Source organism: Microcaecilia unicolor, chromosome 11, assembly GCF_901765095.1.
Source record: "Microcaecilia unicolor chromosome 11, aMicUni1.1, whole genome shotgun sequence".
NCBI lineage: Eukaryota > Metazoa > Chordata > Amphibia > Gymnophiona > Siphonopidae > Microcaecilia > Microcaecilia unicolor.
The window spans coordinates 196,535,801-196,563,791 of NC_044041.1; the positions used below are offsets into that span (position 1 = coordinate 196,535,801).

The 27,991-nt window shown below is 45.5% G+C and overlaps 1 protein-coding gene across 2 annotated transcripts; it reads right to left on the reverse strand.

The window, feature by feature from the left end:
* Positions 1 to 27,991, reverse strand: RCAN3 (RCAN family member 3). Of its 2 annotated transcripts, XM_030218721.1 has the most exons (5): positions 27,898 to 27,991; positions 20,745 to 21,003; positions 10,070 to 10,243; positions 7,667 to 7,838; positions 1 to 353 (listed from the first exon to the last, which is right to left on the reverse strand). In XM_030218721.1, the coding sequence occupies exons 2-5, from the start codon at positions 20,940 to 20,942 to the stop codon at positions 193 to 195; spliced, it is 705 nt and encodes a 234-aa protein (XP_030074581.1). In that variant the 5' UTR covers positions 20,943 to 21,003; positions 27,898 to 27,991; the 3' UTR covers positions 1 to 192. The 2 variants fall into 2 exon arrangements, with proteins under 2 accessions (XP_030074581.1, XP_030074582.1); XM_030218722.1 differs by lacking the exon at positions 10,070 to 10,243.

Here is a 27,991-nt window from a genome sequence, read left to right on the forward strand (position 1 = left end):
TCCAGTCAAGGATTCCTGTTACTGTAGATTTCCTGTATACTGTTAACGCTAAAATTAAGAAAATTCACAGTTCACTACGGAAGGTTCCACTATATCAGGAGTGGAATTACCAATCCTGTTTTATAGTCTTGCAGCTTTGGACACTGAAGTGCTGCACCTCTGAATCGGGTTGCAACGAGGGTGGCTTTGGAATTATTGCAACACTGCGGACGTCAGATCAGGGCGCTTTGTTTGGACAATTTTCTGCTTTGGCCGTCTCATTTCTTCTTCTTCGTCCTCGTTTTCACTCTCGCAGACGTGGACGACCACACTGGGGGTGGACTCTGTTCCTGCATGCAGCTCGTACTTCTCGCCTGCAGCAAGTTGCAAAGGAAACCAGAGGGTAAAGTTAAGCTTTCCAACGCTAACACTGCAACCTTTGGTATATGGAATTTTGCAGCATTACATCGTCTGACAGAATTCAGGCAACACCGAAAGGGACTTCAAACAGTGTGGGGGAAAAAAATGTACTAAAATTGTTGGGTTACAGCCTAAAAATATGGAAACACTACAATAATCCTAGCTATGATAATCTTTGGTTTAGAATGACATGTTCCTGCCCTCGGATGAACAGAGGAAGGCCTTACAGAAGTCATTTCTTCATGTACATGCTACAAGTAGCTGGGAACAAGTGGAGGGGCATTTTCGAAAGAAACGTCTCTGTCTGGATGTCTTTGTAAAACGTCCAAATCCGGGGCGGGGAAAACTATTTTCGAAAAAAGATGAACGGTCATCTTTCGTTTCGAAAAGAGTAGTTACTTACCTGTAACAGGTGTTCTCCGAAGACAGCAGGCTGCATATTCTCACAAGTGGGTGACGCCACGTCGGCCCCGGAGGATTTTAAAGCAAAATCTCAAAATCTCTTTACGGCGTTCCGTCGCGCGAGCGATCGTACTGCGCATGTGCGCACACCTATTCCCGCTCGCCGAGCGGACACGCCCCTCAGTTATATCCAAAAGATGGAGGAGACAACTCCAAAAGGGGAAGGTGGGAGGGTTTGTGAGAATATGCAGCCTGCTGTCTTCGGAGAACACCTGTTACAGGTAAGTAACTACTCTTTCTCCAAAGACAAGCAGGCTGATATTCTCACAAGTGGGGTATCCCAAGCTTTCAGGCTTACACAACAAACAGTGGTCAATAGAGTCTCGCAACGGCGAGGCCAGAATAAAAATTGACCTGAAAAGAAGAAACATCTAAATGAGTGTAGCCTGGAACAGAACAAACATGGGCTTAGGAGGGTTGGAGTTGGATTCTAAACCCCAAAGAAGTTCTGCAGCCCCGACTGCCCAAAACCGACTGACGCGTCGGCTATTCTGCTGAAGGCAGTAGTGAGATGTGAATGTGTGGACTGATGACCACGCCGCAGCTTTGCAGATCCCTTCAATAGTGACTGATTTTAGATTAGTCACCGATTCAGCCATGGCTCTAATTTTGTGAGCCGTGACATGGCCCTCTAGAGTCAGTCCAGCTTGGACAAAAATGAAGGAGATGCAATCTGCCAGTTAAGAAGAAATGATGCGGTTTCCGACAGCAACTGGCATTAAAAGAAATAAACAACTGGGCGGACCTTGCGAGGGAGCTCGTCTGCTCCACGCAAAAAGTGCGCAGCTTGCTTTCGCCAGGGCTTGTAAGATGAGGGAGAAAGCATGTTGGCAAGACAATTGACTGGATCAGATGGTACTCTGATACCAGCGCCCGTAAGAACCTTGGCTGCATGCGAAGAACTACTCTGTTAAGATGAGAAGTAAGGTAAGGAGCTTGAGCTACTAGAGTCTGAAGCTCACCGACCTTTCGAGTTGAAGGAACAGCCACCAAGGAAAATGACCTTCCAGGTCCAATACTTCAGATGACAGGAATCCAGTGGCCCGAATTGAGCTTGCAGCAGCTGGATGAAAACGACATTGAGACCCCAAGATACTGAATAAGGAGTGATAGGGGCTCTGACCGAAGCATAAGAGCCAACTGTAAAAATTATTGGGGGTGCTAAGTCCAACAGAAATAATCCCCCTTAGACACATACAAGGAATTCTCTCAATACTGTGGGAGAAGTAAACGTCATGAAGTGGACAGCTAAAGGCTGACCTTATACACGTTGATGATAAGCTCTTATTGCACGAAGATGAATACTGACCGAGTTGGTCTTGAGACCAGATTCAGACAGGTGTAGAAAGAACTCAAGCAAGGTCTGTATAAGACTAGAGGCAGGATCTAGGGCCTCGCTGTCACACCAGACGGCAAACCTCTTCCATGAAAAGAATAACACCTCTTTGTGAAATCTTTTTCTGGAAGCAGGCAAGAGTCGGGAGACACTCTTCTGGAAAAGTCAACGAAACCTACACTCTCAACATCCAGACCGTGTGAGCCATAGATTGGAGGTTGGGATGTAGAAGTGCCCCCTCGTTCTGCGTAATGAGAGCTGGAAAACATTCCAACTCCAGAAGAAGAGGGAATCGTATCTGACGTAGCTAGAAAGGAGCAATGAGAATCATGGCTCCACAATCTTGCTTGAGAATCAGCAAGTCTTTTCCACCAGATGTATGGTAGGATACGCATACAGAAAACTTGTCCCCCAAAGAAGGAGAAAGGCATCCGATGGTAGGCTGCCGTGAACCTGCAGCCTGGAACAGAACTGAGGGACTTTGTGATTGAACTAAGTTGCTCAGCCTGTCGGCCAGACTGCTGTTTACGCCAATTAGATAAATGGCTTGGAGAAAACAAGCCGCGTTGGCGAGCCCACCGCTACATCTGCATGGCATCTTGACTCAGAGGACAAGATCCAGTACTCCTTTGTTATCGAGTACATCACAACCCGATTGTGTGGTTGATTAAAATAATTAGGTTGGATAGCCAGGAGGGATGCAACCTTCGTCAGCAGCTTTTGACTGAGTAAGGTGGACTAGACACCTCAGAATCAAAATGGAGAGAATTAACCACCTCTGAGGGGAATTCCGAAGACTGGAGAACAGTTGGGTTACATCCTCTAGATGTGCAAAAGTGTCAAGGGAGTGACGTGAACTGTGGAAGCCATGTGTCTAGAAGTCTCAATATTACTGTGCTGTAATCTGTTGAGACGGGCAATCAACGTGTTAAGGGAACACTTGCACTCCCAGTCCATGAAGATACGCTGCAACAACAGCTAGGCACTAGGAAAAACATACTCTGGACGCAAAGTGAGTAGAAGTATCTTGTAAGCCCAGAGAGCATAACCATTCGTTTTCCTGAAGTATGGGAAGAAGGATGCCCAGGGAAATCATCCTGAACGAAATCTGTTGAGGCCCCTTATGTCTATGATGGGACGGAACCCACAAGGAAGGACCTGGGATAGAAACTCAATCCTTCTTACCCTTGTGGAACAGGCTCGACTGCATTGGTACTGAGAAAGGCAGAGTGTTCCTCTGCAAGTACTCACTGTTGATGGAAGCTAAAGGATTAAACTTCCAATGAACAATGTGGAGGGTTTTATTCCAGATTGAGAATGTATCCTAACCGGACTATTTGAAAAAACCCCCCGGTTGGAGGATATAGAAGTCACCTGTGGTGGAGAATATTTGAACTTCCCCCCGACAGGCAGCTTGGCCGGTACGGACATTTGTTATTTTTTTTTTTTTTTTTTTTTATATAGTGGCTATGCTGAATTGGAGCCACTCCAAAACCCCTCTCTGGTTCCTGCGGAATAGCTGCAGGAGCCTGATTAGGTGCACGCCGCTGACTAGAACGAGCGTGCTGATCTCTTTAAAGATGTTCCGAGATGAGGAAGTGTATGCACAGCATATCAACAATTTTCTGCTGAGTCTTCTCCTCCAGGTGAGAGGCACACAGTCATGAGAGTCTGCGCATCACCATACCTAGAGCAGAAATCTAGGTGTTACAATACAAGTGATGAAAACGTCATTGGACAGGAACTTGTGACACTTGGAAAAAAGATGTAGCCTACTCCGGTGGGAATGTTCATAAAGATCTGGCAGGACTTGGTCTTGGACGCGATCATGCCAGCCTGGTACGCCATTCTCCAAAGGAGGCTAAGGATGTATGCTCTGGCCTCGGGGGCGCCGAAGCAAGTTCTTAGAACTGCTATCAGTTCTGAGTTGAAGATGGTAGTCCAGGACCTCGAGCATCTGGCATTGGGCTGATTGACAAGCTCTATTGTAATGTGTCAAGACAAATAGAGGATCTAGAGGATTCTCAGCAGAGAAAACCCCATGACCTTCATGTTCATCAGATGAACCATCATTGAACTGAGCCAACTACTCAAACAGAGCAGCTCAGATGCAAACATTGACCAGTATAGAGCAACTGTCATACATACAATTCTACAGAACAGCTATGGAAAAATATGTTCTCCTGTAGCAAAATGGCTGTTCTTAACATGCATTGCTGGGCCTGGAAGCCAAGGTATGGAGGCGCGGTAAGTTCTACGAGCGAACACCCATACCAGAGGCAGCATCGGTGAAGGAGACCAGTTGAAAAGCTAGATGCCGCGGGAGGCGGTAGCATCCATGGCATCCAATGGTACCTATGGTCTCGAAGCCAAGGACAACATCTGGCAATGCAAGGGAATCGAAACCAGACTGCCAGATGACTTCCATAACAGAGATGTGACCGATGGTACTGATAGTACTCATGGCACCGACGGTGCCGATGATACCCATGGACCGATGACCCCCGGTACCAATGGAACCCATGGTACTTGGTACCGATGATAGTCATGATATCTGGTATCGATGGCACCCATGATACCCTAGTACCGAAGGGACCCTTGACATGTGGTACCGATGGGACCCATGATATTCGGCACCAACAGCACCGACGGTACCTATGGTACACATGGGATCGACGGTGCTCAAGACACCTGGTACCAATGGCACCCATGGTACCGATGGTACCTGGTCATGATATTTTGTATCGACGGTACTCTTGTACCGACGGTATCCATGATACCTATCCATGGTACCGACGATACCCGATACCGATGGTACTCGTGATACTCGGTACCGATGGGCGATGATACCTGTGATCGATGGTGCCCATGATATCTGATGCCGATGGTGATACCTGGTGCCGACAGTGCCCATGCACCGAAGACACTCGGCACCGATGGTACCCATGGTACCGATGATACCCGGTGCCGACGGAATCCATGGTACCGATGGTACCGGTACCGACGGGACCCATGGCACCGACCATGGTACCAATGTTCCCGGTACCGATACTCCTCGGTACCGACGCACCGGTGACATTCGGCACCGACGGCACCCATGGTACCGATGACACTCGGCACCGACGGCACCCATGGTACCGATGATACTCGGTACCGACGGTACCCACGACACCCGGCACCGACGACACTCGGCACCGACGGCACCCACGACACCCCGCACCGACGACACCCGGCACCGTCGGTACCGAGCACCATCGGCACCATGGGCGCCGCCGGCACCGAATGCCACCGGCGCGTCGGCACCGAGGAGCATCGGCACCGGGCACCATCGGCACCGGGCGTCATGGGTGCGGTGTATCGACGTCCAATGCCAGGATACCTCCATAATAGAGGGAGCAACGCTCTCGGCACCGACTGATGTCTGAAGCCCGAATACCTCCATAACAGAGGGAGCAAAGCTCTGGGCACCGATGGTACCGACACCCGCTGATGCGCCCGAATGACCTGCCAAGCAGGAGGCGCCGAGGCAGGTGGAGACCTACTCGATGCATAACTATACCCAGCGTGCATCGGTCTCTGTCGGACTCCAGAAACTCCTTTGGGCATCCCTGACAAGTAGCATAAGTCTCGTCTTTGAGACACTACTTGCGCTTCACAGGGAGATGATCCGGTCCTTTGGACATCCCTGGCAGAGTAGAATACGTCTCGGTACTTTGAGACACTACTTGCGCTTCACAGGGAGATGATCCGGTCCTTTGGGCATCCCTGGCAGAGTAGAATACGTCTCGGTACTTTGAGACACTACTTGCGCTTCACAGGGAGATGATCCGGCCCAAGACACTTCCGCCGATGCGTCCGAATGACCTGCAGAGCAGGAGACGCCGAGACGGGTGGAGACTCACTTCAAAGGTTACACCACTGATATTGTGTCACCAGGCTGCCCATTCAGTGGCTAACCAGGGATGCACCTGCTTAGGTTCCTGGTTTTTCCTGTGACATACACCTTCACCACTTGTGAGGCTCAAAGACAGTAGTGCTGAAGCAGGCTCTCACAGCTCTCGAGAGCAATTTGTTTAAGTTTTAATAAATGGATCAAAAAATGTGGGCTTGTTTTATTTGCTGGCTAGCCCACAGATAACAATATACCAGCACTTTTGAAGAAAAAAGAAAAAGAGAAGCTTATACGCTTCGTTGAGGCACAGCCCCTTGTGACTCTGGCAATTACTTAAATTTTTTCTTGCCTCAGGTACAAAAAATACCTGTATATATAAGCCACAATGAGCCTGCCATAAAAAGTACAAATGAAAAAATAAAAAAGAGATTTACTCCGAAGACCTGAAGAAAACACGAAGCCCTAACGAACTCCGTGTCTCCTCAGACGCGGAAAAAGAAAAACTGAGGGGCGTGTCCGCTCGGCGAGCGGGAATAGGTGTGCGCACATGCGCAGTACGATCGCTCGCGCGACGGAACGCCGTAAAGAGATTTTGCTTTAAAATCCTCCGGGGCCGACGTGGCGTCACCCACTTGTGAGAATATCAGCCTGCTTGTCTTTGGAGAAATACCAAGGACGTCCTTGAATCTGGACGTCCCTAGACATGAACGTCTTTGACTTTCAGCGATTTTCGAAACCAAAGACGTCCAAGTCGAAAACATCCAAATGCAAGCCATTTAGACGTGGGAGGAGCCAGCAATTGTAGTAGTGTACTGGTCCCCCTGACATGCCAGGACACCAACCGGGCACCCTAGGGGGCACTGCAGTGGACTTCATAAAATGCTCCTAGGTACATAGCTCCCTTACCTTGTGCGCTGAGCCCCCCAAAACTCACTACCCACAACTGTACACCACTACCATAGCCCTTACGGGTGAAGGGGAGCACCTATCTTTCCTCCACAAATGTAACAGGTGGGGAGGGAGGGTATGGGCCTGGTCCGCCTGTCTGAAGTGCACTGCAGTACCCACTAAAACTGCTCCAGGGACCTGCATGCGCTGTCATGTACCTGAGTATGACATCTGAAGCTGGCATAGAGGCTGACACGAAATATTTTTAAAGATGTCTTTTGAGGGTGGGAGGGGGTTAGTGACCACTGGGGGAGTAACGGGAGGTCATCTTGTCATTTTGGGCACCTTTTTGTGCCTTATTCGTAAAAAAAAACACGTCGGGGTAAAACCGTCCAAGTGTTCGTCATGGACGTCCTTGTTTTTTTCGATTAGGGGTCAATGATGTCCAAGTCTTAGGCACGCCCAAGTCCTGTCTTCACTACGCCTCTGACACGCCCCCTTGAAGTTTGGACGTCCTTGCGACGGACTGCAGTTGGAGACGTCCAAAATCGGGTTTCCATTATACCCGATTTGGATGTCCCTGGGAGATGGACGCCCATGTTCCGATTTATGTCAAAAGATGGACGTCCATCTCTTTCCAAAATGAGTCTGAAAGCCTCGCTGCTACACAGGAAAAACAGCAAAGTTACCTGGACCCAGTTTGGAGACGGCACACAATAAGTCATAGTTGATTACTGGCATGGCATCCGAGCCCTGCTTCCAGCCAACAGGTGGAGATGCTGGAGGGGAAATCAGGAACTGTTTGCTGGGTTGTGGAGGCAGCAGGAACGATTTCTCTCCTTCCTCACCAGAAACCTGCACCTATGTGAGACATAGTTATCTAAGTAAATTCCCAGTCTATATTTATAATGGCCTCACTGGCTTTCTCATCTCCTTTACACCTAAAACCAGGCCTAAACACCTGCGCCTTAGTTAGGAATTGATCGGGATTATGTTATAACAGTGCGTAAAGTTTTTTTGAAATACTCATTCCATGCCCATGGCCACACCCTCTTTTCGAGTGCGCACCACATTATAGAATACGCCTAGAAAGTTGTGCGCAAAAATTCTAATTAAAGCCAATTAATGCCGCTCATCGGCTAAGTACCAATTATCGGTGCTGATTGGCTTATTAATCAATTAAGTTGTGCGCACAGTTTGGCCATGCGGCCAAATCAGCGAACACAACATATGGCACCATATACAGAATTTGGGAGAGCTCTACGCCTCCGCACAGGCACTTGTAACTCTGCTGCTACTGTATGTTTATTTATTTATTTATTAGGATTTATTTACCGCCTTTTTGAAGGAATTCACTCAAGGCAGTGAACAGTAAGAATAAATCCAACATGAGCAATAAATAATTATGGCAGTAAAAATATTCAAATAACAATACAAAGCATGGCATAATACACTACTTACGATGCCAAGTTACTCTGTCACAATTGAACCTTAATGCATTATTTATTTACATCAATTTATATACCGTATCTTATTGCTACTGCAAGACAGAACGGTTTACAATTTATAAAAAAAGAAGCAAAACAATATGTACAGGTTGGACAAACATTAGAACTCCAGTCATTACAGGAAAGCACAGCAAACCCACAAACTAGCTACATAAGATGAAAACAGTATAACTCATGATTTAGTATACAGGAGAGCACCGCAAATACAAGATTAAATACATAATATAATCTACACAGACAAACAATACAGTTTTGATTTAATATACATTGCATTACCATTTTATTTCTCACCACGAAAAGTGAATTCTTTTTACTTGATTGCCTAATCTACTCTGTCATCTATGAACCTTAATGCAATATAACTCTGTATTTTTCCTTCCGGAAATGGCAATCGCCATTACGGAACAATGTAAGCCACATTGAGCCTGCAAATAGGTGGGAAAATATTGGATACAAATGCAACAAACAAACGAACAAATAAATAAACACAATATGTAACTGAACGTTTTAACTGACACTGGAGGAGGGTATAAGCAAAGATGGAACATACAGGGGGTCTTTTACTAAAGCTTAGATTGAGTTGTCTGCAGCAAGGCCCATTTTATTCCTGTGAGGCCTGCTGCAGATAACCCGAGCTAAGCTTTAGTAAAAGACCCCCACAGAGAGTAAGAGAAGTTAGAAAGTAAGGTGACTAATTTAAAGAAAGGTGCACATGAGGTCAGACAGATGGTTAATTTCACTTCTCAGGCTTTTGGTGGAGGTGTGGCTGCACTGACGTCTTTCTACAATAACTTAAGGAAGGAATTCATCAAGCGGCGTTATGGCAAAATTTAACACACTTTTTAAAAACGCATTTTTTTTTCCTGTCTCGCCTTTTGGTCGTGACCCAGTCTCAGCTCGGAAATGAGGTTGGCGTCCTGCATGCACGGTCCCTGGCATCTCAGTGATGTTGCTTGGTATGAATGGCATCTTGGTATGGCTGACCCTTATTCTATTAAACTATGGCGTTCGTTTCTGTTATACTTTTTATATTATTTTAGTATATACAAACCGTTGTGATCATTGGAACAGCAGTATATCAAGTTTTAAAAAAACTATAAAGGCAATTTATTACAGTGTAAGTACTGCAGATTGCACAAACAAGCCATGGTATATACTTGGGGCTCCTGATTTTAGGATGTAACTGATAAAACACCAATAAAACACCCCTGATATAAAAAAAATTAAGATGTGTTTACTCGATAAACACCAGAAAAACTCCACTTACCACTAGATCCCTGTTCCCCCTCCCCTAGCTTGTTTTGTACCCCCAACTACTACTTAACATTTCTAGAGCGCTACTAGGGTTACGCAGCGCTGTACAGTTTAACAAAGAAGGACAGTCCCTGCTCGAAGGAGCTTACAATCTAAAGGACCAAATGTCAAGTTGGGGCAGTTAAGATTTCCTGAAAAGAGGTAAAGTGCCTGTTCTGCATATTTGATTCCACCAAAAAAGATTTTTTTTGTACCCTCAAAGAACCCCCCTAATTAGCTCGAAATTCAACACCTAAGAATGGAAGCCTTATAAATACTGATCACGTTTACCTGTGCAAAATACAACTTCAGTTTTTTGCCATTGAAATCAGACTCATGAAGTTCTATCCGAGCTCTTGCGGCTGCTTCCGGGCTGCTAAAGTTTATCCGGACTCTTCTAAAGCTTTTAAATAACTGAAATGTGACTTGCTCGTCGTAAACGCTGAACAGGGCTTCGAATCTTTCCTAGAAAACAGAAACAAGACCTCAGGCTGAAAAACAATCACGGTAACCAAAACGTTTCAACAACCTGCTGCCTCTTCTGTTTCTTCTCCAGTACCTTGATATCAGCTGCTGACACAGATTAACAATATTGTAACTACGGACTTAAAAAAAAGAGCATTCTCAGAAAGTCCAGACGGGCAGTTTGCTTGCCGACTGCTGCAGAAATTAAGGGGCCTGTTTAGTTTTATGCTTAGCAATGACAGCGATGAACCTCACTCCGAAACCAGGGCATGGTCGTGGTCTCTCTCATTTACTGCTAATCAGGGCCAGTTTTCGACAGGGGTGGCCGCACGGGGCCTCGCGCTCCTGGGCCCTGCATCTCTGGCACGTCTCTCCTCCTGTGTCGGATCACCTCCCTGCTCCGTACCTTAATGTGCATCCACATTTTAGTACAGAGCATCAGGCAGCGATTTTCATATCCTGTCAGCTGCCGAGCCCATGGCCGCCTCGCTGCTGCATCCCCCCCCCCCCCCCCCCCCCCGCCTTTTTGATGTCACTTCATGCTTCTGTAAGGGTGGGATGCAGCAGTGAGGCGGCCATGGGCTCGGCAGTTGATGGGATATGAAAACTGCTGCTGCTGTCTGCCACTCTCTACTGGAACGTAGTAACACAGTAGATGACGGCAGAAAAAGACCCACATGGTCCATCCAGTCTGCCCAACAAGATAAACTCATATGTGCTACTTTTTGTGTATAGCTTACCTTGATTTGTACCTGTCCTTTTCAGGGCACAGACCGTGTAAGTCTGCCCAGCACTATCCCCGCCTCCCAACCACCAGCCCCGCCTCCCACCACCGGTTCTGGCATAGACCGTATAAGTCTGCCCAGCACTATCCCCGCCTCCCGCCACCGGCTCTGCCACCCAATCTCGGCTAAGCTTCTGAGGATCCATTCCTTCTGAACAGGATTCCTTTATGTTTATCCCACGCGTGTTTGAATTCCGTTACCGTTTTCATTTCCACCACCTCCCGCGGGAGGGCATTCCAAGTATCCACCGCTCTCTCCATGAAAAAATACTTCCTGACATTTTTTTTTATTACATTTGTACCCCGCGCTTTCCCACTCATGGCCGGCTCAATGCGGCTTACATATTATATACAGGTACTTATTTGTACCTGGGGCAATGGAGGGTTAAGTGACTTGCCCAGAGTCACAAGGAGCTGCCTGTGCCTGAAGTGGGAATCAAACTCAGTTCCTCGTTCCCCAGGACCAAAGTCCACCACCCTAACCACTAGGCCACTCCTCCACTCCATTTTTCTTGAGTCTGCCCCCCTTCAATCTCCTTTCATGTCCTCTCGTTCTACCTCCTTCGCATCTCCAGAAAAGGTTCGTTTGCGCATTAATACTTTTCAAATATTTGAACGTCTGTATCATACCAAGGTATGGGGTGAGGTGGCTTATGATGACGGGCATGGGTAGGTGTGGGTGGGTCCATCGAACTAGTCTGCACTGGGCCCCACAATTGCTAAGACCGGCCCTGCCGCTGCTGCTGGTCCTAATATTATTTCCTTTGTGCCAAACCAAGCTATCTTCATGAGTTTACATAACGATTACAGGCACTTTTATCAAGATGGGAAAAAAAAAACAAGAGTACCGAGACTCATGAAATGGGTCATGCATCTATCAAGCCCCAGACCTGTAATTTTTTTTTTTTTTAATCATAAAGCATCAAATTTCAGCAGCCAGACAACTTAATGGCTGAATCAGCTGATCAGACATCCAATATCACTGATGCGTAGAGCCATGGTAGAAATAATCACAATAGATTTTATGCAAAAAAAAAAAAAACAGAAGAAACCAGTCTTCGCAAAAAAACAACAATGGACAAAACAGCGAAGACGACTAACAAAAATGAAAAAAGGGAAAGGAAAAAAATATAAATATGAAAAATATAAAAAAACAATAAAAATAAAGACGACACTTCAAATATAAAAACTTAAAAATATTTATTAGCCATAAAAAAAATAATATAAAATTAAGGAGAACAGGACTCGGTCAGGCCTGCGTCATGAGTCTTCTCACCATATAGAGTGTCTTTCTCTATTTCTACATCCGATGATTTTTATTGATGTGTAGAACAACTTATGAGTGAATTGCATCGAAACGTCTGTATGAACTCTCCGGTTGTCTCTTGAGCATACCTCCCGAACACTCGTCCACTCTCTCATTACCTCTCGCCTTGACTACTGCAACCTACTCCTCACTGGCCTCCCACTTCGCCATCTATCCCCCCTTCAATCCGTTCAGAACTCAGCTGCGCGTCTTATCTTCTGCCTGGACCGATATACTCATATCACCCCTCTCCTCAAGTCACTTCACTGGCTTCTGATCAGGTACCGCATACAGTTCAAGCTTCTCCTACTAACCTACAAATGCACTCGATCTGCAGCCCCTCATTACCTCTCTACCCTCATCTCCCCTTACGCTCCTACCCGTAACCTCCGCTCACAGGACAAATCCCTCCTCTCAGTACCCTTCTCCACCAACGCCAACTCCAGACTCCGCCCTTTCTGCCTCGCCTCACCCTATGCGTGGAATAAACTCCCTGAGCCCATACTCCAAGCCCCCTCGCTGCCCATCTTCAAATCCTTACTCAAAGCCCACCTCTTCAATGTCGCCTTCGGCACTTAACGATTATACCTCCATTCAGGATATCTAGACTGCCCCAACTTGACATTTCGTCCTTTAGATTGTAAGCTCCTTTGAGCAGGGACTGTCCTTCTTTGTTAAACTGTACAGCGCTGCGTGACCCTAGTAGCGCTTTAGAAATGTTTAGTAGTTGTAGCTCCAGTCTATACTGTTTCGAGCAAATTGTAGCACTACAAGTTCCCTGAAGAGACAACCGGAGAGTTGTTCATACAGACGTTTCGATACAATTCACTCATAAGTTGTTCTACACATCAATAAAAATCATCGGATGTAGAAATAGAGAAAGACACTCTATATGGTGAGAAGACTCCTGACACAGGCCTGACCGGCCGAAGCATATCCACACTAGATTTTAAGCTTGTTTCCGTCTGGTCTGTGACAGGGAATTTTCTGTTCACCTGTTCTGCTCGCTCATATCCTGCCAGGCTGAAGGTCCCCTGAACGTACCAAAGGAGCCTTTTATGCCTCTAAGAAGATATCTGCAGGCAGGAAAGGCTCTTACTCGACTGCCTGTAATGTATTTTCTGGCTGGCCAAGAAAAGTGGCTTGTCCTTAATGATGCATAACCAGTTCTGCCTCCGAAGGAACAGCACGAGGATGGCTTGATGAAATCTCTGACGCAGTGGATCAAACAGAGCTTACATACAGGAACACAATTAAAACGCGGGTTGTTTACTTAGCACTCCAGAATCCTTTTCCCAGCCATCGCCGTCACTTATTTCCCATTACTTCCTCAAGAGGGTTAAAGAATAATAAAAGTATATCCTCTATTTCACAACCGTGTATGCACAAACTGTTAATTAGCATTATGCAACTGTTTTTGCAAACAAATACAAGGATGTTACCTTGGCAAACAGATGGAGAAATGATGCATGAAGCAAAATATTATAAACATTTCCATGATGGATGCCCTCCCGCGGGAGGTGGTGGAAATGAAAACGGTAACAGAATTCAAACACGCGTGGGACAAACGTAAAGGAATCCTGCTCAGAAGGAATGGATCCTAAGGAGCTTAGCCGAGATTGGGTGGCAGAGCCGGTGGCGGGAGGCGGGGCTGGTGGTTGGGAGGCGGGGATAGTGCTGGGCAGACTTATACGGTCTGTGCCAGAGCCGGTGGTGGGAGGAGGGGCTGGTGGTTGGGAGGCGGGGATAGTGCTGGGCAGACTTATACGGTCTGTGCCAGAGCCGGTGGTTGGGAGGCGGGGATAGTGCTGGGCAGACATGTACGGTCTCTGCCCTGAAAATGACGGTTACAAATCAAGGTAAGGTATGCACAAAAAGTAGCACATATGAGTTTATCTTGTTGGACAGACTGGATGGACCATGCAGGTCTTTTTCTGCCGTCATCTACTATGTTACTATGGGACTTGATGGGTCTGTATTCAGGTGGAAATACTGATATGTTTCTCCCATTTAGGACTATAACATGCTGCCAGAAGTACCTGGCCAATTTACTTAGCCCGTGGGATTCATGGCAGGTTTAAGACTGACTTGAAGACTCACCTTTATTTAGAGGCATTATTATCCCATGCATAGCCCTTTGCATCACAAGGCTCTGAGAGGACCCCCTTCCCTGGTTGTGTTTTCCTCTCTCCGCTTTCCCCTCTCCCTTCCCTCTGCTTTATGTAATGTATTTTTCTTTCCTCTCCTTTTTTTTTTTTTTTCGTCTGTAAGCCGCTTAGTTCGCATTGAAAATTGACATGATAATATTGCTATCAGACACTAACATACAGATTCAGTACATGGCGTCTGGCACTATTCTGTAAAGGGCCCTCCAGGATGAGGGATCTTTATACTACAAAATTGGATGCCAAAGTGCAAGTACCAGCAAATTATCTTATTAATGCTTTTCTTGAAAAAGTCTGAAATTCAAAAGCGCCAAACCCCTACGAGAAAAAGTGCACTGGCTGCCAATCAAAGAACGCATTGCAATTAAAATCTGCACCCTGGTTCATAAAATGGTCTACGGCAAAGCCCCGGGATACATGACAGACCTCATAGACCTACCAACCAGAAACACATCAAGATCAACACGAACATACATAGGAACATAGTAGATGACGGCAGAGAAAGACCTGCACGGTCCATCCAGTCTGCCCAACAAGATAAACTCATATGTGCTACTTTATGTGTATACCTGACCTTCTCATTTGTATCTCTCATTTTCAGGGAACAGACAGTAGAAGTCTGCCTAGCACTAGCCCCGCCTCCCCCCACCGGCTCTGCATCACCCAAGCTGCAAAGGACTCAAATACAAATCAACCTATGCATCCAGCTTCTCCTATATAAGCGCACAACTATGGAACGCATTACCAAGCGCCTTGAAAACAACATACGACCACCTAAACTTCCGGAAATTACTAAAAACTAATCTGTTCAAAAAGGCATGCCTTAACCCTGCAACAAAACGAAACCAAAGCTCGTAGTGGACATAACTTAGCTCTTCCTCCTTACGATTCCCTAATGTGTCTGTCACACATGAACTGTACTCTACCACAACATCACTCTGTATTTGTTCATACCGGTATTGGCGATCGCCTTTACGGTACTATGTAAGCCACATTGAGCTGCAAATAGATGGGAAAATGTGGGATAAAAATGTAATAAATAAATAAATTAATAAATAAAATTTGCTTTCTGTGAAGCTACGTTTGAACGGTTTTTCCAAGAATTGTTTTGTACTGTTCAACCTGAATGATAAGAACTAAAAGTTTTGTATACTGAATAAATGTGTTGAATTTTTAGTCTTTTGGAGGGAGACCACCTGTATTGCTCTTTGCCAAATTCCACACCCAGCTTTGGATGCGAGGATGCACACCAACTGCAATCTTGTATAAATCCTGGTGCGTTAAGGGGCCCCTTTTACTAAGTGGCAGTAAGACCGCTGCGGGCTTACCACAGAAGCAGTTCTGCCACAGCGCGCGGCATTTCTGGCGCCAGCGGAAATATTTCAACAGGCAGTAACCCGGCGGTAATTGGGCGGCGCTGCATGCTACCCAGTTACTGCCAGGTTAGCGTGGGAGCCTTTACCGGCACCTCAATGTGTGGCACCAAGTGATCCCTCCCCGCATGGCCACGCGGTAAGTGCAATCTTACTGGTGGCCATTTCTTTTTTTCGGCCTTTCTACCCACTGCGGTAAAAATGTCTCACACCGCTAATGCAGGGGCCTTTTCACCGCAGCTTAGTAAAACAGAGTGGAGGAGTAGCCTAGTGGTTAGTGCAATGGACTCTAAGCCATTGTGACATCACTGATGAGGTTGGCTCTTATTGGTGGAATGAGTGGAGGAGTAGCCTAGTGGTTAGTGCAATGGACTTTAAGCCATTGTGACATCACTGATGAGGTTGGCTCTTATTGGTGGAATGAGTGGAGGAGTAGCCTAGTGGTTAGTGCAATGGACTTTAAGCCATTGTGACATCACTGATGAGGTTGGCTCTTATTGGTGGAATGAGTGGAGGAGTAGCCTAGTGGTTAGTGCAGTGGACTTTGATCCTGGGGAACTGAGTTCAATTCCCACTGCAGCTCCTTGTGACTCTGGGCAAGTCACTTAACCCTCCATTGTCCCTGGTACAAAATAAGTACCTGAATATATGTAAACCGCTTTGAATGTAGTTGCAAAAACCTCAGAAAGGCAGTATATCAAGTCCCAGTTCCCTTTCCCTAAATTAGGCGCAGATCCCCGGTATTCAGTAATACTGTAGGCATCTTTGCTGAATGCCCCTGGCCCGGCCACACCCCCTTTTGAGTTGTGCGCTATAAGATTTGCGCGTGGATCTTTACGGAATAGCGCTTAGCAAAATGTGCGCGCAAATCCAAACTGTTGCCAATTAACAACGATAACTGTTCGCAGCGCTAATTGGCTCATTGGCCAATTCAGTTGCACGCCCATCTCAGGACAGCACGCAACTTTGCGCAGTATTTATAGAATCCAGGGAAAGTGTTAGTAAATAAGGGCATAAATTATTCAAAAGAAAAAAAAAAGTTGATGATTCAGAAGGGGGAAACCCCCCCCCCCCCACTTTTACACACAATCAAAGCTCCCCCCGTGAACAGTCTCCCCGTAATAAAATGTGATGCTTCTCACTATTGAATGCGAGAACGTTTGAAAATTTCTTGCGTGCCAGTCAACTGAGACCTTACCCATTTTTAGTCAAGCAATAATGTGTGTGTGTGTGTGTGTGTGTATTTTTGGCTACTCTCCTACCTACACTCCCTGAGCTCCGTGACGAGTCACTTCTCTTCCTGCACACAGGGCAAACGATGAAATACCAATACTGCCACCTTTTGGAGTCAACATTTTATTGGCTTTCATGCTTCAACGAACTAAGCAAAACACCATCCCCCAGATTCTATACTCAGCGCAGATCCACGATACACGTGCAACTAAATTAGTTAACGAGTCATTAACTATGAATTAATTAGCCTTAATCAATTATCGAAATTAATTGGTACTAATTTGCATTTGCATCTGCCTGCCCGCCATTCTGTAACCCTGAGTACCTATGTCCCACAGGGGGCTATTCTAAAGGGGTGTGGCCAGGGGCGTTCCAAAAATTTGCACAGTGTTATAAGAACATAAGTGTTGCCATACTGAGACAGACTGAAGGTCCATCAAGCCCAGTATCCTGTTTCCAACAGTGGCCAATCCAGGTCACAAATACCTGGCAAGATCCCAAAACAGTAAAACAGATTTTATGCTACTTATCCTAGAAATAAGCAGTGGATTTTCCCCCAAGTCCTTTTTAATAATGGTCTACGGACTTTTTTCTTTTAGGAAGTTATCTAAATCTTTTTAATCCTGCTAAGCTAACTGCTTTTACCACATTCTATGGCAATGAATTCCAGAGCTTAATTACATGTCGAGTGAAGAAATATTTTCTCCAATTTGTTTTAAATTTACTGAAATAGTGCCTTTTACGTGCCGAAATGCCATGAGTTGGGTGCCAGCATTTACATCAGGTTTCAGCTGGCGTAGATTCCAGCGCTCAGCTTTAGGCACGTGAATTGGCTCTAAGCGTCCTGAAGCATCCTTTATAGAATACTGCTTAGTTCCGTTTTTTTTTTCTGGCACCAAATTTTAAGCACTGTTTATAGAGTTCTCACCTTATCTCCCTATAAAAGGGAAAAGGAAATGGGACTTGATATACTGCCTTTCTGAGGTTTTTGCAACTACATTCAAAGCAGTTTACATATATTCAAGTACTTATTTTGTACCAGGGGCATTGGAGGGTTAAGTGACTTGCCCACAGTCACAAGGAGCTGCAGTGGGAATCAAACCCAGTTCCCCAGGATCAAAGTCCACTGCACTAACCACTAGGCTACTCCTCCACTCATTCCACCAATAAGAGCCAACCTCATCAGTGATGTCACAATGGCTTGATTGCCCGATACTTGGCTCACTTCTGATATTGTGATGTCATAAGGGAAAGGGGGAAAGGGAAATGGGACTTGATATACCGCCTTTCTGAGGTTTTTGCAACTACATTCAAAGCAGTTTACATATATTCAGGTACTTATTTTGTACCAGGGGCAATGGAGGGTTAAGTGACTTGCTCAGAGTCACAAGGAGCTGCAGTGGGAATCAAACTCAGTTCCCCAGGATCAAAGCCCATTGCACTAACCACTAGGCTACTCCTACACTCACTCCACCAATAAGAGCCAACCTCATCAGTGATGTCACAATGGCTTAAAGCCCATTGCACTAACCACTAGGCTACTCCTACGCTCATTCCACCAATAAGAGCCAACCCCATCAGTGATGTCACAATGGCTTGATTGCCTGATACTTGGCTCACTTCTGATATTGTGATGTCATAAGGGAAAGGGGGAAAGGGAAATGGGACTTGATATACCGCCTTTCTGAGGTTTTTTTGCAACTACGTTCAAAGCCATATTGATCCTGCAAAAAGGTGGGAAAATGTGGGATACAAATGCAACAAATAAATAAATACAAATTCCACATTAGTACATTCAATAATATCAACAACAACCTTTGCTGTATTTATTGAACATTATCTCTTAACATACATACACACCAGGTAAAGTCCCTACTACGGTTTTTGCCATAAACCAAATACCCTACAACAGCTGTAATAATGTCCAAGACTGTGTGTTTACCTCAAGATGGTTTGATAATCTAAACGTAGTAGCATAAGCCACCACTGTGTCCATCTGAAATGTTCTGTAAATTTTAACACTCCAGCGTGTTCAACTTATATTGCCAAATCACTTATCCAGGCATCGATAATCCATCACGCGAGTCCAATAGGTAACGAGCTTATGCTATAAGCATAAACCTCCTCCACATCGTTCTTTAATCTTTCACCGCTGCTGAGACAAAATCCGTCACAAACGCGTCTTTTAGTGGGGCTCCATCTGGATGTTGTTCACACGTTCCAACATCAACTCAACCTCTGTCTCGGAAGGCCCTTCCCAAACACTTGCGCCCTAGAAATGTGCCTAGTTTCCCTGTTCAAAATGACCACGAAATGAACAGCTAGTCTATAATATGCATAAATAGCACATGTTAAGTAACGAACTACAACTCAGAAAGAGTTTTGGGGATTTAGTTTAGCATTCTGAATAAATATGAATATGCATGAGATAGATCTGAAAGGATGCTACTTCCATTGTGTGCAAACCAAGCTCATGCATATTCTGTGCAGCATCATCCCTCCCAGTACCAAACTGGGTGAAAGTACTCAGAGATTATTAAAACCACAAATGGTTCAAACAAATCAGCTATTTCAGTTCCTTGTTTTCAGGTTATCAACAAACCGCTTAGTCCGATGGCCCTTCTGAATCTTGTTCTCAGCGCAGGGCACAGAAAATCAGCGCTTGATTAACTCGCTGAGTGGCCCTTTGCAAACAACCGCATTAGGGCTCCCACCATAATACAAATCCATTTCAGAATGCCTACAAATTTGACTGCAAAGGAAAACTAGCACAGGAGGACACAGCAGGTAAGATGAGTTGCTCATCGACTCCCCCTGCTGACTGGAGGACAATGTACAGGGGTGTGGGAAGAATCGACAGACCTCTGCAGGCAGCGATGTCTCTGGACTAGAGGTTGACACGGGGACAAAGTTTGTCACCGTCCCCACCCCGTCCCTGCAGGTTCTGTCTCCATCCCTGCCCCGTCCCCGCAGGTTCTGTCCCCGTCCCGTCCCCGTGGGCTCCGTCCTCATCTGCAGAAGCCATGAACACTTATGATTTTATATTTAGATCTTTTTATTAAAGTATAAAAAGGAACAATATTGCTGTGCAACTGTTGTCTATGAATTACAAATAGAAAACAATAATAACAGTGAGCAGCGATAATAACCCTCCAACCACCACCAGGCCCTCTACCCTTCCAACTAAAAGATGACATGGGGACAAAGTTTGTCCCCGTCCCTGTGAGCTCTATCCCCACTCCCAACCCCACGGTTACTGCGGTTCCCCGTCCCCGTGTCATTCTCTACTCTGGACCTCCCCTTGCTTCCTCCGTTCTCCACCCCACTCTTCTTTCTGCCAGAAGATGACTTATCAGGGTGAAAATCTGCCTTGGAAGCCATTGAACCTGCTCACCTGAGAAGGCCCTTCCCAAACACTTGCGCCCTAGAAATATGCCTATTTCCCCTGTTCAAAATGACCACGAAATTAACAGCTAGAATCATTAATATGCATAAACAGCACATGTTAAGTAACGAACTATAACTCAGAAAGAGTTTGGGGGATTTAGTTTAGCGTTCTGAATAAATATTTGTTTTCTGGAAAATCAAAAAGGATTATGCTGTTGGGCTGGGGGCAAAGTACACAGCTGTACACACTTACCCTTTGCTCTTCTATCTCAAACACCGACTCATGCACACTGCAAGCAAACAAGGAAGTGGGCAGATCACTTAAATCCATCATCTCTTCCAGAATGTCATCGTTTTCACCAAATATCATCTCCTCTTCCTCATCCTCCTGGTCACTATTGTAGAAATCTGACTGGCTGTCACTCCAAGACTTCATATTTTCTCTCAGCATCGTCTGCCCGAAGCTGCTGTGTCTTCCCTCTTCCAAATCTCCACACAGGAAACAGCGATTGCTTAAAAAATAAAGAAGTATACATTTTTCTCAAAGTATTTACCACATTCCCACTTTCCTGTCATTGCTTAGTTTGCAGAGGAAGAATCACATTTCAAGAACAGCCAGATTTGGGTGGTTATAAGGCTTTTGTAATCTACTTAGATTTCAGCAAAGCTTTTCACACGGTTCCCCACAGGAGGCTCTTGAATAAACTTGACAGGCTGAAGACAGGGGACAACGTGGTGAACTGGATTAGGAACTGGTTGACAGACAGACGCCAGAGGGTGGTGGTAAATGGAATTCGTTCGGATGAGGGAAAGGTGAGTAGTGGAGTGCCTCAAGGATTGGTGCTGGGGCAGATTCTGTTCAATATATTTGTGAGTGACATTGCCGAAGGGTTAGAAGGTAAAGTTTGCCTTTTTGCGGATGACACCAAGATTTGTAACAGAGTGGACACCCCGGAGGGAGTGGAAAACATGAAAAAAGATCTGCAGAAGCTAGAAGAATGGTCTAATGTTTGGCAATTAAAATTCAATGTGAAGAAATGCAAAGTGATGCACTTAGGGAGTAGAAATCCATGGGCGATGTATGTGTTAGGCGGGGAGAGTCTGATATGTACAGACGGGGAGAGGGATCTTGAGGTGATAGTATCTGAGGATCTGAAGGAGAACGAAAAAGTGTGACAAGGCGGTGGTCGTAGCTAGAAGGTTGCTAGGCTGTATAGAGAGAGGTGTGACCAGTAGAAGAAAGGAGGTGTCAATACCCCTGTACAAGTCATTGTGAGGCCCCACCTGCAGTATCAGTTTTGGAGGCCGTATCTTGCTAAGGATGTAAAAAGAATTGAAGCGGTGCAAAGAAAAGCTACGAGGATGGTATGGGATTTGCATTACAAGACGTATGAGGAGAGACTTGCGGACCTGAACATGTATACCCTGGAGGAAAGGAGAAACAGGGGTGATATGATACAGACGTTCAAATATTTGAAAGGTATTAATCCGCAAACGAACCTTTTCCATAGATGGGAAGGCGGTAGAACTAGAGGACATGAAATGAGATTGAAGGGAGGCAGACTCAAGAAAAATGTCAGGAAGTATTTTTTCACGGAGAGAGTGGCGGATTCCTGGAATGCCCTCCCGCGGGAGATGGTGGAGATGAAAATGGTAACGGAATTAAAAAATGCGTGGGATAAAAATAAAGGAATCCTGTTCAGAAGGAAGGGATCCTCAGAAGCTTAGCGGAGATTGGGTGGCAGAACCGGTGGTGGGAGGCGGGGCTAGTGGTTGGGAGGCTTTTACATTGTAATTGTTTTTGCAACGTGCAGCGTCAGACGGATCATTTAACAAACGGTCTTTTTAAAGACCATTTTAAAATCCTTGTCTGCACTTTTCTCATTCGTGACTTGAGTTCTCTTCATCACGTCACTTGATGGTCATATTTTATCATCGTCATTAGCCACAAGACTCCTGATGTAGGCCATCCGGCCGAAACACAACGTTGTGTCGAGTCATTTTTAATGTGGAATTTTGTTATTATTATTTGTTTGAATATTATTAAATTTTGTTTATTTTAAATTTAACTTCAGGTCCAATTATTGGATAGCCTGGCTCATATTCCCACCTTTTTGTTTACACTGATAGATATTCAAAGCCATTTAAATGACCAGGAGCTCACTGCTGGCCATTTAAATGGCTTCTGCAGGGCTACCTGGGGATATTCAGCTGCACTGAACCAGTTGGCGCAACTAAATATCCCCTGCTAACTGGCCATAGGGGAAAAGCCCCAACTTAGCAGGTTAGTGACAATTTTCAGTCCACTAACCACTCAACGTGTAATTAAACTCTGGAATTCGTTACCAGAGAATGTGGTAAAGGCGGTTAGCTTAGCGGAGTTTTAAAAAGGTTTGGACGGCTTCCTAAAGAAAAGTCCACGGACTGTTATTAAGTGGACTTGGGGAAAATCCACTATTTCTGGGATAAGCAGTATAAAATGTTTTGTACATTTTGGGGATCTTGCCGGGTATTTGTGACCTGGATTGGTCACTGTTGGAAACAGGATGCTGGGCTCGATGGACCTTTGGTCTTTCCCAGTATGGCAATACTTATGTAAATCACAATATATTAATAAGATTACTGGATAAGTTCGGGATTGGTGGAAACATACTTAACTGGATCAAGGGCTTCCTAACCACCATATCAAGAAAAATCAAACTCAAACATATCATCACCGTGAAAAGCAGAGACTGTGGAGTACCGCAAGGATCACTGCTATCACCGATCCTCTTCAACCTAATGATGACCCCACTAGCCAAGTCCTCATCCACCCTAGGTCTTAACCCTTTCATATATACAGACGATGTCATAATATACATTCCGTACAAATCCAAACTGACTGAAATCACCAACGAAATCAAACTCAGCTTAAACATCATGGACTCAGGGGCAAATGCATTTCAGCTAAAACTCAATAAAGGAAAAAAACATTCTCTCATCCTTCTCATCCCAACATAGCACGGACAACCCCACAACTATCAACACCCCAGATTACACCCTTCCTATCTCAGACATCCTGAAAATCCTCAGCGTTACAATAGACCATAACTTAACGCTAGAAAGCCAAGTGACATCCACATGAGTGGGAAAGTGCGGGGTACAAATGTAGCAAACAAACAACAAAGAAAATGTTCCACTCAATGTGGAAACTCAAACGCTTGAAACAATTCTTCCCGTGGGAAACATTTCGCAACCTGGTACAATCAATGGTACTAAGCCATTTAGACTACTGCAATGGAATTTATGCGGGATGCAAAGAACAGACCTTAAAGAAGCTTCAGACCGCTCAAAACACGGCAGCTAGGCTTATATTTGGAAAAACGCGATATGAAAGCGCGAAGCCCCTCCGCGAAAAACTACACTGGCTCCCAATCAAAGAACGCATTGCCTTCAAAATCTGCACCCTGGTTCACAAAATTATCTACGGTGAAGCCCTTAGATACCTGACAAACTTGATCGACTTACCAACTAGAAACACATCAGAATCAACACGAACATATCTAAATCTGCACTACCCAAGCTGCAAAGTCCTCAAATACAAATCAACCTACGCATCCAGCTTTTACTACATAAGCACACAATTGTGGAACACATTGCCAAAAGCCTTGAAAACGACGGACGGCCACCTAAACTTCCGGAAACCACTAAAAACCAACCTATTCAAAAAGGTATACCTTGCCGATCCAACCTAAATTTATTTTATTACATTTGCACCCCGTGCTTTCCCACTCATGGCAGGCTCAATGCAGCTTACATATTGTATACAGGTACTTATTTGTACCTGGGGCAATGAAGGGTTAAGTGACTTGCCCAGAGTCTCACTAGCAACAATTCAAGCTTCTCCTTCTTACCTACAAATGCACTCAGTCTGCTGCCCCTCACTACCTCTCTACCCTCATCTCCCCTTACGTTCCCGCCCGTAACCTCCGTTCACAGGATAAATCCCTCCTCTCAGTACCCTTCTCCACCACCGCCAACTCCAGGCTCCGCTCATTCTGCCTCACCTCACCCTATGCTTGGAACAACCTTCCTGAACCCTTACGCCAAGCCCCCTCCCTGCCCGTCTTCAAGTCTTTGCTTAAAGCCCACCTCTTCAATGCTGCGTTCGGCACCTAACCCTTACCGTTCAGTGAATCCAGACTGCCCCAATTTGACTGCCCCTATCGGACCGACCATTCACTTGTCTATTAGATTGTAAGCTCTTTGAGCAGGGACTGTCTCTCTTTGTTAAATTGTACAGCGCTGCGTAACCCTAGTAGCGCTCTAGAAATGTTAAGTAGTAGTAGTAGTAGTAGAAGTCGGCCCTTGCAGATCACCAATGTGGCCGCGCAGGCTTCTGCTTCTGTGAGTCTGACGTACGTGCAGGACGTCAGACTCACAGAAACAGAAGCCTGCGCAGCCTTCTACATGGAATGTTGCTAGTGGAATAGCAACATTCCATGTAGAATCTCCAATAGTATCTATTTTATTTTTGTTACATTTGTACCCTGCGCTTTCCCACTCGTGGCAGGCTCAATGCGGCTTACATGGGGCAATGGAGGTTTAAGTGACTTGCCCAGAGTCACAAGGAGCTGCCTGTGCCTGCAGTGGGAATCGAACCCAGTTCCCCAGGACCAAAGTCCACCACTCTAACCACTAGGCCACTCCATGCCTGATCTCTGTGACACAACAAAACTAAAGTACGTAATGGACATAACTCAACTCTTCCGTTGTACGATCCCCTAATTGTGGCTGTGCCACATGAACTTTATCCTACCGCAACATCACTTTGTATTTGTTCTCACCGGAGCCGGCAAAGGCCTCTCCGGTACTATGTAAGCCACACTGAGCCTACAAATATGTGGGGAAAATGTGGGATAGAAATGTAACAAATAAAATAAAATAAATATCAGCTGTCAGGTTGGCAGTCATTCCCAGATATTCAGTGCCAGGAGCCATGCGTGTTGTAGCACTGAAAATCCGAGCTTAGTTCAACCTGTGGCTGGGCATGGCTTGCCAGCCGCAAACCACCGCAGGCTGAATATCTACCCCATAAGTACCAGCTGACTGTTCTGTACTACGTGTGGCAAAAGAGAAGATTCTTCAAGTACTAACAAACGCAGGAAAAGCGGCAGAAAGATATAGAAACTGTCCCAGTTGCATTGGGTGTCACTGGCCTGATTATCAAGAATTTCCAAATCCAGCTTGGCACGTTGCCTAGGCATATTGCACCTTATAATCTCCAGGAGGTGGCTCTCCCTGAAACAATGCAAGTGTTGAGGTGAGCATTAACGGTGAATCTGAGACGGCGATCATCTCCAGCGTACCTGGCACAGGATTGAGGGTCATTACAGTTAAAGGATTTATTATTTTTAATTATTGTTAACTGCTTAGTTGCCTGTATAGGCTCAATTTGCAGTCTATCAAGCATCTAGAAATAAATGACTGTTGCAGTATGTGTAAGATTAGCCCACAGGAACTGAATGGGCTTCCTCTCAATTGCCGCACCGAGAATCGGTAGTGCATCTCTGTAAAAGAAGCCCTTTGTGTCTTATCTTTTTTTTCTCTCAAACTGGAGCTCCTTTCTGCTCTGATTTTATTGCGACTAAGTAAACCGCCTTGCTATATTTAAGACTGACAGTATACCACGTTCAATAAACCATATTTTATACTGGGATATACACAAATTATCCAGAGCGCCCCTGAAACTGAAAACTGCAGACATGTTCGTAGTGAATGTTTCTAATGAGTATTTATCAGTAACCGTAGTGTATTTATGGATTTTGCATGAATAAACAAATCTCTGTTCTGCAGGTTTCAAGTGTTTCTTCTACCGCCACTCCTTATGACCTTGGGCAAGTCAATTTATCTTCCATTGCCTTGAGTACCCACTACCCACTTAGATTATAAGCTCTTGGAACAGAAGAATATTGTACCAAAACACTTATGACCACTGTACAGCACCAAGTGCATCCAAGGGAATTATTCTTATTATAGTAATATATTACATTTTTGCCAGTCATATTAATTTGGTGCAGTTCTTGGAGTCATGTTTATTTATAATGAACCCCCTTCTTAAAGGGCCTACCTTAGAATATCAAATAGGTCTGGCGTACCAGGTTAATTTCTTAGCTGTTTAGGTTGTCTGTTCATTTGTACCTTGTGAGGTCTTAAAAACTACTACTACTACTACTTATCATTTCTATAGCGCTACAAGGCATACGCAGCGCTGTACACTATACACAAAAGACAGTCCCTGCTCAAAGAGCTTACAATCTAGATAAGACAGGCAGACAGAACAATTAAGGTAAGGGAATAAAGCAGTGAGGAAAAGGGACAGGACAGGTGAGCAATGGTTAGGAGTCAAAAGCAGTGGTAAAGAGGTGGGCTTTAAGTTTAGACTTGAAAATGGCCAAAGAGGGGGCTAGACGTATAGGCTCTGGAAGTTTATTCCAGGCGTGAGGTGCAGCAAGATAAAAGGAACAGAGTCTGGCAGTAGAGGAGAAGGGGACGGATAAGAGATATTTGTCAACAGAACGGAGTACCTGAGGGGGGGCGTAGGGAGAGACAAGTGTGGAGAGGTACTGGGGAGTGGCAGAGTGAATGCACTTATAGGTCAGTAAGAGAAGTTTGAATTGATTGCGGAAACAGATAGGGAGCCAGTGAAGTGACTTGAGGAGAGGGCTAATGTGAGCATAGCGACTCTGGCGGAAAATGAGTCGCGCAGCATAGTTTTGGCCTGATTGAAGAGGAGAGAGATGGCTAAGAGGGAGGCCGGTGAGAAGCAGGTTACAATAATCAAGACGAGAGGTTATAACAGTGTGGATAAGGGTTCTGGTAGAGTGCTCAGAGAGGAAGGGATGGATTTCTGATGTTTTACTGCAACCCACCTATAACATGTAGATGATGGAATGCATATGTTTTTAAATACAAAGGAACCGAGCATAAAAAGGCCATTTTGCGAAGCAAATTAGACAACAGCAATTTCATTTGTTGCACTATATCAATTGTCATAGGTCATCTCAGCCAGAAAAAAAAAGCCAAACAATTATTTGCATAAATAAAAAGTTTTAAAGCAGCCAATGACCAATAAGGCTCAAGACTGTTGGATTTAGCTCTGGCCTTGAGTTCAAGGTGAGTCACATTTGGCATCACCCTGTCCCCAAAGGGTGCACAATCTAAATGTGCACCTCAGGCAATGGGGGACCTGGAGAAAGGCTGAGCCATAGCATTTCAAGCCCTTTAAAGAGATGCCAAGTCACGTGCACTTCACTGCCCTGGGGACCGGGGACCCCCCTCCCTCTCTCTCTCTCTCCATCATGTCTTCTCTCCTCCTCCACCCGGTCCCTCATTCCGACACTCCCTGGCCCCGCCCCGCGTCCTACCTGCCAACTTATCTCTCGGGTCGCCCGGGTGACCCGCCCCACGGTTTTCCTGCTCCCTCCGGCGTCTGAGTCTCCCGAGACCCGCCGCCTCTGA

Excerpts from the sequence above, each read along its gene's own strand:
- RCAN3 (XM_030218721.1), bottom strand. The coding sequence starts at position 20,942 with ATGCTGAGAGAAAATATGAAGTCTTGGAGTGACAGCCAGTCAGATTTC. Across the intron at positions 7,839-10,069 it reads TGAAGTTGTATTTTGCACAG|GTGCAGGTTTCTGGTGAGGA; the intron begins GTAAACGTGATC and ends TGTCTCACATAG. Across the intron at positions 354-7,666 it reads CGTCTCCAAACTGGGTCCAG|GCGAGAAGTACGAGCTGCAT; the intron begins GTAACTTTGCTG and ends AACTTGCTGCAG.